Source organism: Lipotes vexillifer, unplaced genomic scaffold (genome assembly GCF_000442215.2).
Source record: "Lipotes vexillifer unplaced genomic scaffold, Lipotes_vexillifer_v1.1 scaffold382, whole genome shotgun sequence".
Taxonomy (NCBI): Eukaryota; Metazoa; Chordata; class Mammalia; order Artiodactyla; family Lipotidae; genus Lipotes; species Lipotes vexillifer.
The window spans coordinates 4,378,204-4,394,898 of NW_006780611.1; the positions used below are offsets into that span (position 1 = coordinate 4,378,204).

Below are 16,695 nucleotides of genomic sequence, written 5' to 3' on the forward strand. Positions count from 1 at the left end.
GGGGTGGCGGTGTGGTGCAGGCCGTTGGGGAAGGGGCTGCTGGGGAAGGGGCTGCTGGAAAAGGAGCTAGGCACGGCGGTCTTCCCCAAGCATGAGGAGGGGGCAGAACTCCTAGAAGTCCCACGTTCTCTCTCACCTTCCGGACCTTTGTCCATGCTGTTCTCTCTGCCTGGGACACCCTCCCCACCCTCCTCCCAGCCCTCCTTCTGTTCCTTTATATCCCAGTTTGCATGCTGCTTCCTCCGGGAAGTCTTCCCTGACTCAATCCCAGTTGGAGTTGGTTTGTAATTGTTTGCTTTTCTGGATCTCCCGGGAGATGTGCCCCATGGGCAGAAGGGCCAGGTCTCTCTTCCTCCTTGCCATATCCCCAAGACCTAGAACAGTGTCTGGCACGGAGCTGGCCCTCAGCAGATATTTCACGCACAGATGACTGAACGCCTATGGAGGCCAGCTGAGGCCACTTTGCATGACCTTTACCAACACAGCTTTTGCATTTGACAGCTGCCGTAGGTTCTGTGGCCCTGTTGGGCCTCCTTCCCAGCTCCTGGCTGGGGAAATGCAGTTTTAGTAGTGCAATCTTGGGGAAAAGGATACTGTCCTATCCTACTCTAGGAAGGGGACATCACAAATAACAGATAATAATAATACAGCTACCATGACAGGCATCGTCCTATGTTCTCTCCCTCAATCCTCCAGCCAAACTAAAAAGTTGGTCTCTGTTATCTCCATTTTACAAACCACCAGATAAGCCCGTGGTTCTTTTCTGAGGGATGACAGGCAAAGATGTTTGCAGTCCCACAAACGCTCCTGGCAGCCTGCTGGGTCCCAACGGTGAGTCATGCTCCCCCGCCACCATCAGAGGCGGCAAATGAGCCCAAGTTGGGAGTGGCCTTGGGCAGTGCCAGGAGGGGTTGTGACCCAGAGCTGTGGCTCCGCAGGAGAGGCCCTGGCACTGCACCCTCAGGGCACGCTGTCTCACGCTCCAGCAGCCCCATCAGCGTGTCCCGCCACTGCCACCCAACTGGGAAACGCTAGGAGCGGCGGGGGGGCCGCCACGTGTCTCCAGGCCAAGTCCTCTCTCCCCTTTGTCCTCCTCCCAGCGATGTTCTCTGTAATCAGTCAGGAAGGCCGCCCGGCTGGAGCCAGAGGCCAAGAAGTCTTGGAGAAAACACAACCGTCCTTCCCAACACCGTCCTGCTCTCCACTCCCGCCCACCCTGGCTCTCAGGAAAACCCAACTGGACAGATGGATACAGGACAGACCGGTGGTTCCAACTCTGCCCCCTGGCACGGAAGTCCAGCCCCCTTATGCGTTTGCCTGGCCAGGTCACCAAATGGGTTTCAGCAGATTAGCTAAAAGGCTCACCATCGAGGCCTTTTCCATGATCACTTTTAAACTGCATGTTTCCTCTTGGACCCCGCAGCTATACGGAGGGTGGGGACAGTGTCACGCTCGGCCTTACAAGGCTTCAGGGAACCTTACAGCTTCCGAGTTTGCAGGCACAGAAAGGAACCAGGCAATTTTCTAACTCTCTCTCCCCAAACCACACTAAACTTGTTGAAACTCAAAAGAGGGACCTCCCAAAAGAGACAAAGGACCACAGCGTTCTCATCAGTGTGCAATTAAGGTTTCCTTTATACACTTCAAGTTAGGACCTTCTCTATGAAAAAGGTCGTTGTAAACCATCAGCCAGGCTTCAGCCTAGCAAGTCTCGGCGCGCCTTCAAAGCTGGACACTGCCAGGCTGCAGGGGACCCTTCTCAAACAGTAGGCAGAAAAGCACAGCGATGGAGTATCTGGGGACTCGGGCTCAGGAAAGTTCAATTAAGCTTTCTCTCTGTGCCTCAGTTTCCTTGGGTGTAAAATACAGGAGGTTCCGGGGCCCCTTCCATTTCCAACAGGAGTCTTGTGTGGCCCCCAGTCTAAGGCCCCTCTGGGCTTTCACTCCAGCCAGGGGTCACCAGAATTCCCTTCTTTCCCTGCCTGCCTGACCAGCTCCTGCCCAAACGCCACCTCCTCCAGGAAGCCTCCCGTAAGCCCCAGGGCCTGGGATGGCTCTTGCTTCCAATGCTGAGCCCTGTACCTCCCCCCACCCCATGAGATGTCCCCCCCCCCAGACATGCCCAGGATGGAGCTGATGCCTGGAACAGCCAGAGCTCCGTGAAGGTCTGCTGCAGGGAGCCACTGAGCCAAGAAACCTCTGCACAGCTCTCCCCCCGCCCCCCCCAGGGTGGCAGCGCCCCGCCCCCCCCGCCCCCGCCCCCGGCAGCCTCTCCGGGAATCCCTGAATCCTGGCAAAGCATTAGCTGCGACCGGTGACCTTTGACAGAGGAGGAGGGTGGTCCCCGGAGAGTTTAAAAGAAACTCAACTAAGCCAGAGATAAAGAATGTGGGATGCCAAGGGTGGTCGGGGCTCTTATCTGGCCCTGGCCCCAGGAAGGCTGGCCTGGCTAATGACTGATGAGCCACGGGTCAGCAGAGAGGTCAGAGGTCATGGCTGGGAGCTCTGGGCCACGGGTCTGCTGGTGGAGACCCCCTGGCAGCCCTCTGCCACCGGGTGGCTGGGTTTGGAGGTGGCCTGTCCCCCGGCCACAGCTGAGTCTGGAGCCTGGCAGAACCCCGTGTCTTGGGGTCCTCAGTGTCTCAGGTGGGCAGGCAGGGGTCTCCGCACACACAGCCATGGCCCTGAACACCTTCATCCCACTCCCTTACTCTCTGCTTTCTTTATGTCCACCTCCTACCCCATGACTGCTTTTGTCTCTTGGGCAAATTACTGTCCCCACTGCCCAGCAAGCTGGGTACCACAGCGCCTGCGCAGGGGTGGAGGTGGGGGCAGTGGGAACAGGTACGCCAGGGGCGCTCCAGGTGCAAGGAGCAGGCACGGGGTGGTGCAAGGGGCGGGGGCGGGGGGGCGCTAGGGTGGGCAGGGTGGATGCGAGAGGGCCGGCAGGAGGATGTGTCTGCAGGGATCCGTCTTTAAAACAAATCCCCACGTCAGCGAGGTGATCAGGTCCGAAGCCAGGAGACCGGTCGGGGTGGGGGCGGGGAGCGTCGCCGGGGCCCAGCGGCAGCGCAGCACTGACACCCCGAAGACTGCGGAGGGGCGCAGCGCCGGTCGACGCTCCCGGGCGCCGGCAGCTCCAAAAGTCGCACGGGGCACGGGTCCGGGCGGTCGGGGTGTCGGGGAGTCACTAACGCGAGGGCCGTGCGCTCGGGGCGCTCCCTACCCCCCCGGCGCGCCCCCGCGCCCCTACCTTGGGCCGCCAGCAGCGAGAGGCCGCCGAGCAGCAGCAGCGGCAGCGGGACCCGGCGCGACGGGACGGCGCGCTCCATGGGCGGCGGGCGGCGGGCGGACAAAGGCGCGGGGCGCGGCTCTCGGCTCCGGGCGCGGCACGCGGGCAGCGCGGGCTCCAAGCTCCAGCAGAGCCTCCGCAGCCAACGCAGGGCCCCGGCCGCGCGGTTCAATTATCCCGCCCCGGAGGAGGGCGCGGCGGAGGCGGGGCCGCGGGGCGCGCGCTCCCCTCCCCTCTCGACTGCTCCCCGCCCGGGACCTCCGGGGCCCTCCCTCCTGGCACCCCAGGCCCGAGGGGCGCGCAGGCCCACGGCCGGGCTGGGAGCAGGGACCCCAGACTTCTCCCTGGTGGGGGCCGGGGAAGGGGGGCGCAGTCGGGCGGGAGGCACTCCCCCCTCCCCCCTCCCGGCGCAGTCGGGCGGGAGGCCCCCCCCCCCCCCCCCCCCCCCCCCCCCGCGCCCGTGAAACCCGATCCCCTCCCCACCCGTCGGCCGGAGGGGCGGGCTGGGTAGCAAAGGTTAGCTCCGCCCGACTCCGCCAAAAAGGAAGTCAGGCGGCGAGGGGTCCCCAGGGTCGGAGGCGCCTTCTGAGGGGGAATAAGGGTGGTGACCATTCGGGGGGCTCCCTGTGGGACCCGGCCCCCAAGTAATGCCCCGACCCGCGGTCTGCGGGTTTCGCGCCTTCGCCAGCCCTGCGCGCGGGTCGCCCGGGGCTCTGCATGTCAGTGGCTAACTCCAGGTGTGTCCCGGGCTGCGACCTGGCTCTGCCCTCAGGGGACCGCCAGTGGGGCGGGCAGCGGACAGACTCCACCGACATTCCAGCATCCGTGGAGGGTGATGGACCCGGGACACCCAGCCGCGGAGAGGAAGCAGCCTTTGCGCTGCGCCTGTGTAGGAATTCGTGGCTGCAACCAGTCGGTGGTTACTGAGGATGAATTAGTCCGTTGGGACCATAAATAGATTTATTTAAAAGAAGAAGAAAAACAAAAACAAAACGTGTACGAATGAAGATGGGGGCAACGGGATGAGACCCACAGGAACACCACTAGCCAAGTGTAGGGGTCCCCTGACCCAGCAGTCCCACTCTGGGTTTACACCCAGCAGAAAGGCATATACGTGTTGTGCAGTGTGCACCAAGAGACAGAAAGTCCTGTACCAGAGTGGTCACTGCAGCGTAGTTCATAACGGCTTCCAGCAAGGAAGGCCCCAACCTCACCAGCGGCGTAATGAAAGCACTGGGCAGTCAGGTTGGAGCACTACACAGCCCTGAAGAGTGAGAGCTCTACACCCCAGGCAGCTACAGGGAGGCTCTCAGACACATCAGGAGAGTGATGACCCTGCTGATGGGTTAGGGACTGGAGGGGGCACGAGGCAGCTTTCTCCGGGGCCAGTTAGGATGTTTTTTAAAATCTGTGTATTGGTTTCGAGGTTGGGTTCAGTGTGTGAAATTTTATGAAGCTGCTCACTTACATGTGCCCTTTTCTGAATGAATGATAGATTTAAAAATCAAAAACAACGCCACCCGGGCTGCCAGAGCGGAAGCGCCACGCTCTAACCCGACCCTCCTCACCGGGGTTGAAACCTGGGCGCTTCCAAGATGCCCGCTTACCACTCTCCCCTCATGGACCCTGACACGAAACTCATTGGAAACATGGCACTGTTGCCTATCAGAAGTCAGTTGAAAGGACCCGCCCCTAGAGAGACAAAAGATACAGATATTGTGGCTGAAGCTATCTGTTACTTCAAGGCCAATGTCTTCTTCAAAAACTATGAAATTAAGAATGAAGATAGCAGAAACTAACACACCATTGTAAAGCAATTATACCCCAATAAAGATGTTAAAAAGAAAAAAAAGAATGAAGCTGATAGGGCCGTGATATATATAACTCTCTACATTTCTGAGTGTCTAAAGAAACTCCAAAAGTGCAATTCTAAAAGCCAAGGCGAGAAAGAAATGTATACACTGGGAATCACTAATTTTCCCATTCCCGGACAGCCTGGTTTTCCACTTAATGCAATTTACACCCAACCTGCAAACAGGAAGATGGAGTGATGAGGGTCTACTTACAACAGCTGAGGCAAGAGACTGGACTGAGACTTTGTGAGAAAGTTTTTGACCCTCAGAATGATAAACCCAGCAAGTGGTGGACTTGCTTTGTGAAGAGACACTTTATGAACAAGAGTCTTTCAGGACCTGGACAGTAAAGGGAGCCTTGGGCAGACACTGTCTCCACAGCTGTGGGCAGCATTTACAGCAAGATGTACACAGTTCTTTGCCTTTATTTCATAAAGTTTTATACAGAGGAGAGAAGAGAGTGTGTCTTTACTTGAAGAGCTCTTTACCAAGAATTTGGGGCTGTGGGGTGGGGAAGGAGCTGTTGACGGGTGATTTGAATTTTCTGCAGAGTATTAAGCTGGTGCTTAATGAAAATCAAAAACAGAAAGACAGGGCTTCCCTGGTAGCGCAGTGGTTAAGAATCCACCTGCCAGTGCAGGGGACACGGGTTCGAGCCCTGGTCCGGGAAGATCCCACATGCCGCGGAGCAACTAAGCCCGTGCGCCACAGCTACTGAGCCCGCGAGCCACAACTACTGAGCCCGTGTGCCTAGAGCCTGTGAGCCACAACTACTGAGCCCGCGAGCCACAACTACTGAGCCTGCGCTCTAAAGCCCGCAAGCCACAACTACTGAGCCCGTGTGCCTAGAGCCTGTGAGCCACAGCTACTGAGCCCGCGAGCCACCACTACTGGAGCCCGCGTGCCTAGAGCCCGTGCTCCGCAACAAGAGAAGCCACCGCAATGAGAAGCCCACGCACCGCAGTGAAGAGCAGCCCCTGCTCTGCAACCAGAGAAAGCCTGCACGCAGTGGCCAAGACCCAACGCAGCCAAAAAAACAACACAACAACAACAGAAGGACACAACACTCATCTCCCCACAGGTTACCTCCTAAGTTTGAGGTTTGCAAAGAGCCCAGAAAAGCTCATGAAAGGGGCACGCTTGCTAATGGCCTCCCGGGTTAAGGAGGCTTCCCAGAAACGGGACATGCGACCGGCCCTTGAAAGACGAGCAGTAGAGGGAGAAGGGTTTCCTGGGCAGAGGGAGTAGTGTCTGCAAAGTGTGGAGGCATCTGAGACCCTGAGCAGCTCAGGAAGATTATCTGGTCCATTTTGACTGGATGATGTGGGTCCCTGAAGCCCACAGATGTGCTATGGTAAGTTCCTGAAGACAGTTGGATAAAGGGTGAGTGGGGAGCTCTAAGCTGGAGGCAGATTGGAGACTCACTAGTACTTTAATATTAATTTGATGTTTTTAAGCCACGGGAGAATCAGGGTGCCGTGGAAGGAGGTTAGGGAACCAGGGAAAGTGTAGTGTGTATAGCAGATTATATGCTCTTATGTTATTTCATTAATACAACAGCCCCAGGAGGCTTTAGTACCCCTATTCTGCAGATGAGGAAACCAAGGCTCAGAAAGGTGAGGTCATTTGTCAAATTCTCATGACCAGTGATTGGCAGCTCTGGGATCTGAATCCAGGCCATCTGATTCCCAATCCTGGGCTCATCTGTATCCAGGGTTCTGTTTTTCACCGAACACTATAGCATAAACATTCCCCCTCTTATTAGAAATCTACATTATACATCCAGTGAGTGAATAGTATAAAAGTTGTACACACGTTTAATTAACCACTCTCCTATTATTGGACATTTAGATCATTTCAACGTTGGGGGTTATAAATCATGCTGCAGTGAAACCTGTGTGCTCTGGGCTCATCTCCCCGCATGGATACACTGGAAGAACAGATGCTACACCCAGGAATGGACTAATTCACATCCCCAGAGAGAGACAGGAGCTGAGCTGTGGGTGTCTCCATGTCCTCCCCAGCACGGATATCTTTGTTTAATCTGGGCTATTTCCACAGTCAAAAGGACGGGTGTCTCGATGTTTCAATGTATGCCTTTAATCATCACAGAGGTTGAACATTTTTCATATCTGTATTTCTCTTTCATAACTTTTATTCATTTATTTTTATAATAGCAGAATTGTTTATTCCAGTGAAAAGCTAGAAAAAATGCAATGTCCGACAATAGCTTATTTATGGTATGTACGATTGAATTCAACAATGTCAATAGTCAGTGATTCAGCAGAATATTGTGCCATAGTTGAAAGGGCTAAATACAATGCTTGAGTAGAAATATGATCTTTGTGAACTAATATTATGTAAAAAGAAAAAGGAAAACAAGATTGAGTGTGAATGTTTAGATTCACACTGCAGTTATGACTCTGTAAAAGCTATAGTCATGCAGCTAAAGATCAAAGGGGAGCTAAATGAAAGTGGATGTTGTGTTTGACTAGTGAAAATGTTGTTATTTTAATTTTTATTTTTTAGGATACAGTTGAGACAGGGAGGAAACCTGGAGTGATATAACTCCTGCACATAAACTTGACTCTGAGTTTCTTGGCAACCAAAGCAAAAATCAAATTATGATCACTTATGCAGTCCCTGTTTTCTGACCAAAGGAAATGCATCATTATATCTGGATAGACAACTTTCTTTCTGGCACTAAATTCTAATCATTTTCTTTCTGGGTCTTGAGGTAAGAGTCAGGAAACTTGATGAGCTGCACATTTGCTTGTAGTTTGTGGAAGATGGAATGGTCTTCAGAGAGGTTCCACAGGGGGAATTAGGGACCAAAGGGGCCCCCCACCACCTGGCCCCCAGTCCAGGACAAGATGACACACACCCCTCAGATTCTGCTCCAAGCAGGAAGTCATTCGTTATGTCCCGTTGTGACAGTCCAGCTTTCTCCCATCTCTGAGGAACAGAACAAATGCTTGCCCTCCTCCACATAACAAATAATTCTCCATTTTGTCTGAACGATCATTGTTGACACACGTGGACTGTTTTTCCCCAAGTCAGAAAGCAAATGTCTTTGACGCTGCCCAGCCTCTGGAGGACAGGACCGCTATGTTTTCTCGCATGAGGTGCTGCTACCCACCCGGGTGGTTTTCTGAGGGCAGTGGCTGCCCTGGCCCCTGCCCACCGCTCCAGGCTTATCTTGGCCCTGCACCCCTGATGCCCTGGCGGCAGCCCCCTGGCCTTTGCACGGCTCCTAGAACACCCAAGCTCCTCCCCTCCCTTCCTGCCTCTCCGCTTGGCCAGCCACCCCGTTCGGTCCTTCAGGTCTCAGGCGAGATGCCACCCCCTTCATGACACTTCTCCCTTTCATACTCCTTTCTTTCTTTGTTAAAGTGTTGGTTTTCTCTCCACCCACTAACCCACTAGCTCCCTGAGGGCAAGGACTGTGTCTGCACACCTTGGGTGCTCAATAAATCCTGTCAAGGGACTTCCCTGGCGTTCCAGTGGTTAAGACCCCGTGCTTCCACTGCAGGGGGCGAGGGAGGGTTCGATCCCTGGCTGGGGAACTAAGATCCTGGTTGCCGCAGGTCACAGCCAAAAAACAAATCCTGTCTTGTGTGTGAATGGAGAAGCGGCCTTTCCAGCAGCTGGCAGTGCAGCATGGAGAGCAAGCGTGGCTTTGAGTCAGGGCCACGCCCAGCATCAAAACCTCCACTGAGATGGGCATCCTCCCCACCACGTGACGGCTGGGGAGACTGTGGCTCAGGGGCGTGGCAGAGCTGGCGCCCAGTGTGGCCCCAGACGCTGCCCTCTGCCAGCCTGGGAACTGGCCCAGGGCTGCCATCCAAGCACCTCTGCTCCTGAGCCCATTCACCGCCCCCTCTAGGTCCCTTCTCCACTCCACTGGCGTCTTTCCTCACGCGGAAGGTATTCCTCAGAGGCGCAATCGTGTGACTAGGGGGACGAGTGCAAAAAGTCCCAACCCTTCAAGTGGGCTCCCAAAATGAGAGCTTCCAAATTGTGCCAAGTACACAGGCTGTGGAGAAGCCCTGGGCTCTCCCAGGCCTCCCACAGACGCCTCTCTCTCCTGACTCTTACACCTTGAACCTGTGCCCCCCACGCGGCACGGCAGCCCCCATCATCAGGGCCGCCGGTGACCGGGAAGTGACCTGAAGTCCCTGCCTGGGCCCGTCTCATTCGTCCACCTCCCCGCTGACGGCGAAGGATGTTGTTCCCATCTGTCCCGCACCTTTGCACATCTCCGCCTTTGATCCCATTTCACTCTGCACGAACCCTCTTTCACAGCAGGGGGGGCTGGACCATAGAGGAAACTGCCAGCCTCACGTGCACCAGCAGTGGGGCCAGGATGCACCCCGGCATGTCTGGGTCCTGAGCCCATGCATTCATCACCAGCCCACAGTGCCCACCCAGCCGGTGACAGGTGGTTGGTGAATGAGTGTCCTGGGCTGAATTGAGTCCCCCGCAAAAGTCACAAGTCCTAACCGCCAGTCCTTCAGAATGTGACTGTATTTGGAGACCAGGCCATTGAAGAGGGGATCACATTAAATGGGGTCATTAGAGTGGTCCCCCATCCAGTAGGACTGGGGTCCTTAGAAGAAAAGGAGGTGAGGACACAGACACACACGGAAGAAAGACCATGTGAGGACACGGGGTGAGGAGAGCCGTCTACATGCCAAAGAGAGAAACCTCAGAAGGGACCAGCTCTACCAACACGTGGATCTCGAACTTCTGGCTTCCAGCACTGTGAGGAAATACCTTTCTATCGTTTACGTCCCCCGGTCTGTGGTACTTTGTTATGCAGCACTGCAGACCGATACAGTTAGAGAGGGGTTCGGAAGAGGTATTCCGTGTCTGTGATCAGGGACTCTGTAAATAGGCATTGGAACCAGGGAAGGAAGCAGGTGGGAGAGCAACAAGGTCCAAGGGACTCTTATGACGTCAGCTGTCCTGGAACTCTCCGTGGATTCTCAGGGCAAATTCAAATAAAAACCGCCATCGTTTAATTTTCTGTGAAAAGATAGTTGTCGAGGAGCTGTACTCTGCTTTGGAGACTATATAAAGCTGCTGCCTCGCACAAACGAAAGCCCGGAAAACAGAAAAGCCCGTGATGAGAGCCTGACGTTGCGGGTAGGGGCATGATACGCGGCTGTCCTAAGAGCAGGGAAGTGGAAATGGGAAAGGTGATAGTTAGAAAGATCAAAACCGTTGGAGCTCCTGTGGTCAAAGCTCCTGTGTGGAGCTGCCTGTGTAATTTTGTTTTGACAAAATGAAACTCTAACTGCTGAGTTTCTGGAAAAACCCTCTCCGGATGCCCTGGGGGCAGCAGTGGAGGCTGGGAAGACTTGAGTTTGAGTTTTTACTTGTTGCAGGGCAGATTCGCATTTCTTTTGTTGCTGGCCGCAGACAAAAGGATGATGATCTTTAAATTCCCTGCTAGTCCAGAAAAGTGAATGGGATTATAACAGGCATCTATCCATTTTCCATCTTTGTTTGAGAAATTCCCCACTTTAGAGCCTCACGGGGAGGCGCTGCTTTCTTCCCACTGCAGAAACTAAACCCTCACGTCCCCACACCAGCATCCCTTAAACCCAGGGTGCTGGCCTGTGACCAAGGCGAGCCAATCTCACGGAACTGCCCCAGATTTTGTACAGGCGGCTGGTGATGGAAGGAAGCAAGGTTGGTGGCGAATCCATTTTGTTAGCAGTTAAAGGCAGCAGCAGCAAGAACATGGAATTTCTGGGGTCAGTGCTGGAAGCAGAGCAAGCCGTGGCATCCGGTGCTGAGTGGCATGGTGGTGGCTGGCAGTGACGTCACCTGACTGGTTTTGTGCCCTGAATTTGGCTGTAGCCCTGGCTTTACTCCAAGTGTCCCTGGTCTAGCCCAGGTTTAGGCTTGGTCTGCAGTATTTCTGATAATTCTACAAGCTACCCAATACCATTTCGATAAATTTCTTTCTATTTACTTCAACCAGAGTTGGTTTCCACAGCTTGCAACTAACAGTCCTGATTGATACAGAGATTGTTACAGAATTAGTGGAGGACAGTCCCCTAAGGATGGTGGATGCTGAACAGGGGCCTTAATTTGATTGCATCTGGATGTAACATCTGGACATGATGTTGGTTGCCTCTGGGTGGGGGAAAGTTAATAACTTTGTAGTGGAATGTGAGACAGTTGGGTTGAGTTAAGCAAAAACAAGTTTGTATGTAGAGAGCAAGGGGGTATGGGTGTATTGAGTAGCCAAGGGTTGGAATGTGGTAGGCACCTTTGAGAAATGAAACCCAGCCCATGACTCCCTCTTCTTTGAGAGCTGCAACTTTTTTTTTTTAATATAGACTTTACTATTTTAACCTTTTTTTTTTTTTTTACTTTTTTTTGGCCACGCTGCACAACTTGTGGTATCTCAGATTGAACCCAGGCCGCAGCAGTGAAAGCACTGAATCCTAACCACTAGACCACCAAGGAACTCCCTGAGAGCTGCAGCTTTTATTAAAATTTTGCAGTTTTTTTTTTAAAGTGCAGATCTTACATCTTAATTCTTTAGTTCTGAGCACTTTATATTTTTTATTGTCATTCTGAATGGAACATTTTTCCCATCACGTTTTCTAATTTGTTACTGCTGATGGAAAGGAAAGCTATAAGTTTTTACATATTCATTATGGACAACCATGTGTACATTATGTACAATTATATTTATTGCCATGAGATTTATAATAGAAACATAAACACAAATGGAAATGTAATAACTAGTATGTAATATAGAGGAATAGTTAAGTAAATACATGACAGATCCCCACTATGGAAGATCATGTAATTGCTTTTTTTTAAAAATTTTTATTGGAGTGTAGTTGATTTATCAGGGAACTATTAAATTTAAACTATGAAGACTATTGCAACAGAGGTGCTTGTTTTTTAAATAAAATAAAAAAGCAGAACTTAAAATTGGATATACACCAAGCTTTGTTTTTCTGTTTTTTTAAAATTAATTAATTTTATTTATTTATTTATTTATTTTTGGCTGCATTGGGTCTTCGTTGCTGCTCACGGGCTTTCTCTAGTTGTGGCGAGCGGGGGCTACTCTTCGTTGCGGTGCGCTGGCTTCTCATCGCAGTGGCTTCTCTTGTTGCGGAGCACAGGCTCTAGGTGCGCAGGCTTCAGTAGTTGTGGCACACAGGTTTCAGTAGTTGTGGCTCGCGGGCTCTAGAGCGCAGGCTCAGTAGTTGTGGTGCAGGGGTTTAGTTGCTCCGTGGCATGTGAGATCTTCCTGGTCAGGGCTCAAACCCGTGTCCCCTGCATTGGCAGGCGGATTCTTAACCACTGCGCCACCAGGGAAGCCCCAGGTTTTGTTAAATTGTATATAAATGTGAAGACTACTGGAAGAAAAAGGCAGTGTCATTAGGACAGTGGCGTTTGCTGGTCTTTCTGCCCTGCATATTTGTTCCTCTGTACATGTATTACTTTTACATTAAAGAAAAAAATGGAAGACAGGCCACAGGAGTGGTTCTGTAGAGCTTGTTTTTACAAAGTTGGGAGTTCCACCTCTACCCTAAGAAAACCAGGCATTGTTTCTTTGTTTTGAGTTTTTTAGGTTTATAATATACTTTTAACTGTAACCACATTGCAGAAGACTGGGGAGATGGAGAAAAAAATTTACCCATAATCTCATTCTCTTGACACAAGTAGAATGGTGGTACATTTAGTTCCAGTGTTTTATAAGCATAGTTTCCGTAGCCCGTCTCGGGGGCACACAGTTTGCAACCTGATTTCCTTAATTAACCTCTTCTCATAACTGTGCTCCGCGTTTCTGCAGAGCCTCCACAGCCATCCTTGCCGGTGGGGGATAAAATGCCATCAAGTTGGGGAAACATCATCAGCTCATCCCTTGTTGGATAGTCAGGTTGATTCCAGTTTCTTTGCTGTTATAAGAAATACTGCAAGGACTGTTTATTTGTTCGTGAGCCTTTCCATATTTGGGGTTATTTCTTTAGGACAGATTCCCAGAAGTCAGATGAACAGGTCAAAGGGCACATGCTGCTCTAATGAGCATCTCTTTCTAAGTTGGCCCAGACACCTGCCGTTTGCTGGAAGGACAAATGGTTCTAATTAAATAAAGGCCTGAACTTTCTTCATAGCTTCCAGCTGTGTGTATGGGGGAGTCGCTGGGGTCTTTGTGACCAGAGCAAACTTGTTAAACTAAATGGTGGGGGCAGGGTGTCTCTGTAGGTAGTGTTTTTCTAAAGGAACACATACAATCTTTTGATTGTATGGATTCATATTTTAGGACAATCTGTATAGCTGTGAGTCTTACCAAGTGTCTGCTTTGCTTAACAAGGAGCAGATCCACCAGGCCTTCCCTGAGGCCACCATCATCCCTCCTTACAACTCAAAGTTTATGAAGCGCTTCCATCTCTCTTTGCCACAAATTGCCCCCGTTCTATGGATGAGAAAACTGAGGCTGAAATAGGTGAAGGGACTTGCTGGGAGCACACAGCAATTAAGTAGCAAAACCAAAGCTCAATCTCGTCCCTCCAGCTCCAGGGCCACTTCAGAATCAATCCATGTGGGACTGGATTTGTTCATTCACAAAGACTGAGCACAGATCTGTGCCAGGCCTGGAGGTGTCCGGCCCGGCTCCCGGGAGCTCACGGTCTGGGGGAGGCCACAGGTGCCCTGAGAAGGATGCAGGGAGCAAGGGGGCTCTCAGGCATGCGCAGCAGAAGTTTGCCAGGTGGGCAAGGAAAGAAGGAGGAGGATGGGTGGTGCATTTGGGCAAGTGGGCCCTGGGCCTGGCTTTCAAGCTACTCAGCTCCAGGTCTCCCGGATGGAGACAGTGTGTGAAGCAAACCCTAAAGTAGATGGTCAGGATTCCCCTGTACACACAGAGCGCCAAGGGACAAGGTTAGAGGACACCACAGCCCCGTCTAGCCCCATCTCACTCCTGGCGGTGTCTCCTGATGGCTAAGAGCAAGCTTTGACCTCACAGACCTCTGTTAAAACACTGCCTCCACCCCTCACTGGCTGGATGCCCTTAGGCAAGTCACTTACCTGCCCTGAGCTGCAGAGGCTTCTTTATAAAAAAAGGATATTGGGGGCTTCCCTGGTGGCGCAGTGGTTGAGAGTCCGCCTGCCGATGCAGGGGACACGGGTTCGTGCCCCGGTCCAGGGGGATCCCACATGCCGCGGAGCGGCTGGGCCCGTGAGCCATGGCCGCTGAGCCTGTGCGTCCGGAGCCTGTGCCCCGCAACGGGAGAGGCCGCAACAGTGAGAGGCCCGCGTACCGCAAAAAAAAAAGGACATTGACATCACCCTCATACCGGTGCTGGGAGGATTAACTTGGATACCATTGTGAAGCTTCTAGACCTGTGCTTTGCACATGGAACCATCTGATAAGTGTTAGCTCTGATGCAGGAGGAGACGAAGGGGGCGGGGGGAGGATGTAGCGGGGAGAGCTGGTCTTGGAAGACTTCATGGAAACTTGAGCTGGGGAGAGGATGAAGAATTCCATGGACAGAGGTGGGAGGGGAGAGACACCCAAGGCAGAAAGAACAACAAAGGTTTGGAGAGAGGCCTTGGCCTCTGCAGGTGGGCCTGGCGTCTCTGTATGTCTACATCCTGGTATGTCTTTATGGAGCCCTGACCAAGGGCCAGGTCCTGTGCCACGTGTTGGCACACCATCAGCTGAGGTCCTCCTAGAAGCTGGTGCGCTGGGGAGCTGCCGTTTTACAGAGGGAGGCCCTGGGGGTTGGATGACCGCCGGCATCCAGGTGCACACGGTGCTCAGGGCACAAGGTGGCCTCCTCCGATGTCTCTACCTCGGCTGCTGGGCCTGGCCCCTCACCTTCCTTCGGGCAGCCTGGCTTTGCTCAGGATGGCTTCCCGCTTCCTCTTGCCATGTGGCCATGTGGTAGGGGTGGCCAGGAGAAGCCTTGCACATACCACAAGCTTTACAGCAAGAAACCAGGCCAGGCCCCTGGGCTGTCCTGGAGGGCTGCGATGTTGGCGGCTGTGGCCACGACACTGCCCAGGGTCCAGTCAGCCCCATGCCCGTTGCTCCCTCCCACAATGTCGGGACAGTGGGCGATAGCGAAGAGATCTTGCCGCATCTCTGCTACCTCCTCTCTGTCTGCAGGACCGCGTGCAGGACCTCAGACTCTGCCACATGAGGCCCCTGGACAAACTGCACTGTTTCCTTCAGCTTCCTCTCCAGCCTCTTCTCTCTGCACACCCAGCTCACTCATCCATTCACTCGCCAAGTATTTTACTGAGCACCTCCTACATGCCAGGCACTGTCCTAGATGCAGACATGAACCAAACAGGCAAAATCCTGCCTTCGTGGAGCGGCTGCTGTGGGGGAGGGAGTTTCCATTCAGACATGAAACATCCCTCCTTTGCCTGAGCTGCCATTCCCTCCCCTGCAGGCTGTCCTCCTCCTGGCAAGCCCATTCTCCGCTTCAAAAGCTACCCCAGGTGTCCCGACTGTCTCAGGAACAACGGTGTAATGAGGGGGTGGGCCACCTCTGCACCGCCCCTCCTGGCCCCCCAGCCCTGGCCACAGACAGAAGCTTCGGGATCTGAGAGACACATCTGACAAGGCACCAAGTGACGGCTGCAGGGGCTCCGACTTTACCTTCGGTTTTAGTTTCCGTCTTAACACAAAAAGTGCAGTGTTTACCCCAACATGGGAAAAAGTCAGCCTGTGTCTTGGACTTCACAATTTACGAGGCTGACTTCATTTATGAACACACTTTACATGCTCTCGTGTTTCAGACCACCAAACACCTTTCACTCCCTCTGGGATTTGGGGGTTTGACATTGGTCGAGGTTGGGTGGTCTGTGGGCCTGGTGGGATGCAGGCCTCCTCTCCCCCTGCCCTCCTCGGGATGTCCCCGGGTCCTCTGCCCTGGCTCTCTCACTGGCCAGCCTGTCCTGGCACCGACCCTTTGCCCATCTCTCTCACCACTGGGCAGGGCTCTCCTCTGCTCCTCCCAGGGACCCCAGCTCAGGAGAAAGTGCACGTTTGTCCTGCGATCACCCATATGTAGTGTCCTGTGCAAGCGTGAGGCATGAACAGATGGGCCTGACTTGTGAATGTATCTGATCAGATCAGCCCAGCACGGCCCGGACCACCTATGCGTGCCTCCACAGCTGCCATCTGCTCACGTCTGTGGATCCCAGGGCTCGAATGCAGACTCAGCCAAGCTCTGGCCAGCCGCACACAGCATGGCCCTGAGTCCTCACTGACACTGTGAGATAGGGATACCGTGCCCACTTTACAGATGGAGAAACTAGGGCTCAGGAAGGCCAGGGGCTCGCCAGGCGTTGTGCAGCCCCTGAGAGCCGGGCCTCGTGCTCCCCTCTCCCCAGATCTCCTGGCTCCAAGCCTAGAGCTCTGTCTACTAAAGCGCCAGGGAATGGGCAGGGGACCCACTGGGTCAACGAGGTGACTTCTCCCCAACTTCTTTAAAAGTCTCAGTGGGCTTCCCTGGTGGCGCAGTGGTTGAGAGTCCGCCTGCCGATTCAGGGGACACGGGT

The 16,695-nt window shown here is 53.4% G+C and overlaps 1 protein-coding gene and 1 pseudogene across 4 annotated transcripts in view; one reads left to right on the forward strand and one right to left on the reverse strand.

Moving 5' to 3' along the window:
* The window catches only part of FBLN1 (fibulin 1), an 83,656-nt gene extending 80,173 nt beyond the window's left edge, over window positions 1–3,483 (reverse strand). For 2 of the 4 annotated variants that reach the window (XM_007453910.1, XM_007453912.1), the window contains exon 1: window positions 3,254–3,483. In XM_007453910.1, coding sequence (XP_007453972.1) covers window positions 3,254–3,332 — 79 coding nt within the window. In that variant the 5' untranslated portion in view covers window positions 3,333–3,483. Of the gene's footprint in view, window positions 1–3,247 lie in introns of all 4 variants that reach the window. The other 2 variants (XM_007453911.1, XM_007453913.1) reach the window with 2 other exon arrangements.
* A 1,404-nt stretch (window positions 3,484–4,887) lies between these two features.
* On the forward strand, window positions 4,888–5,495 carry LOC103084868 (actin-related protein 2/3 complex subunit 3-like; annotated as a pseudogene).
* Window positions 5,496–16,695: the final 11,200 nt, after the last annotated feature.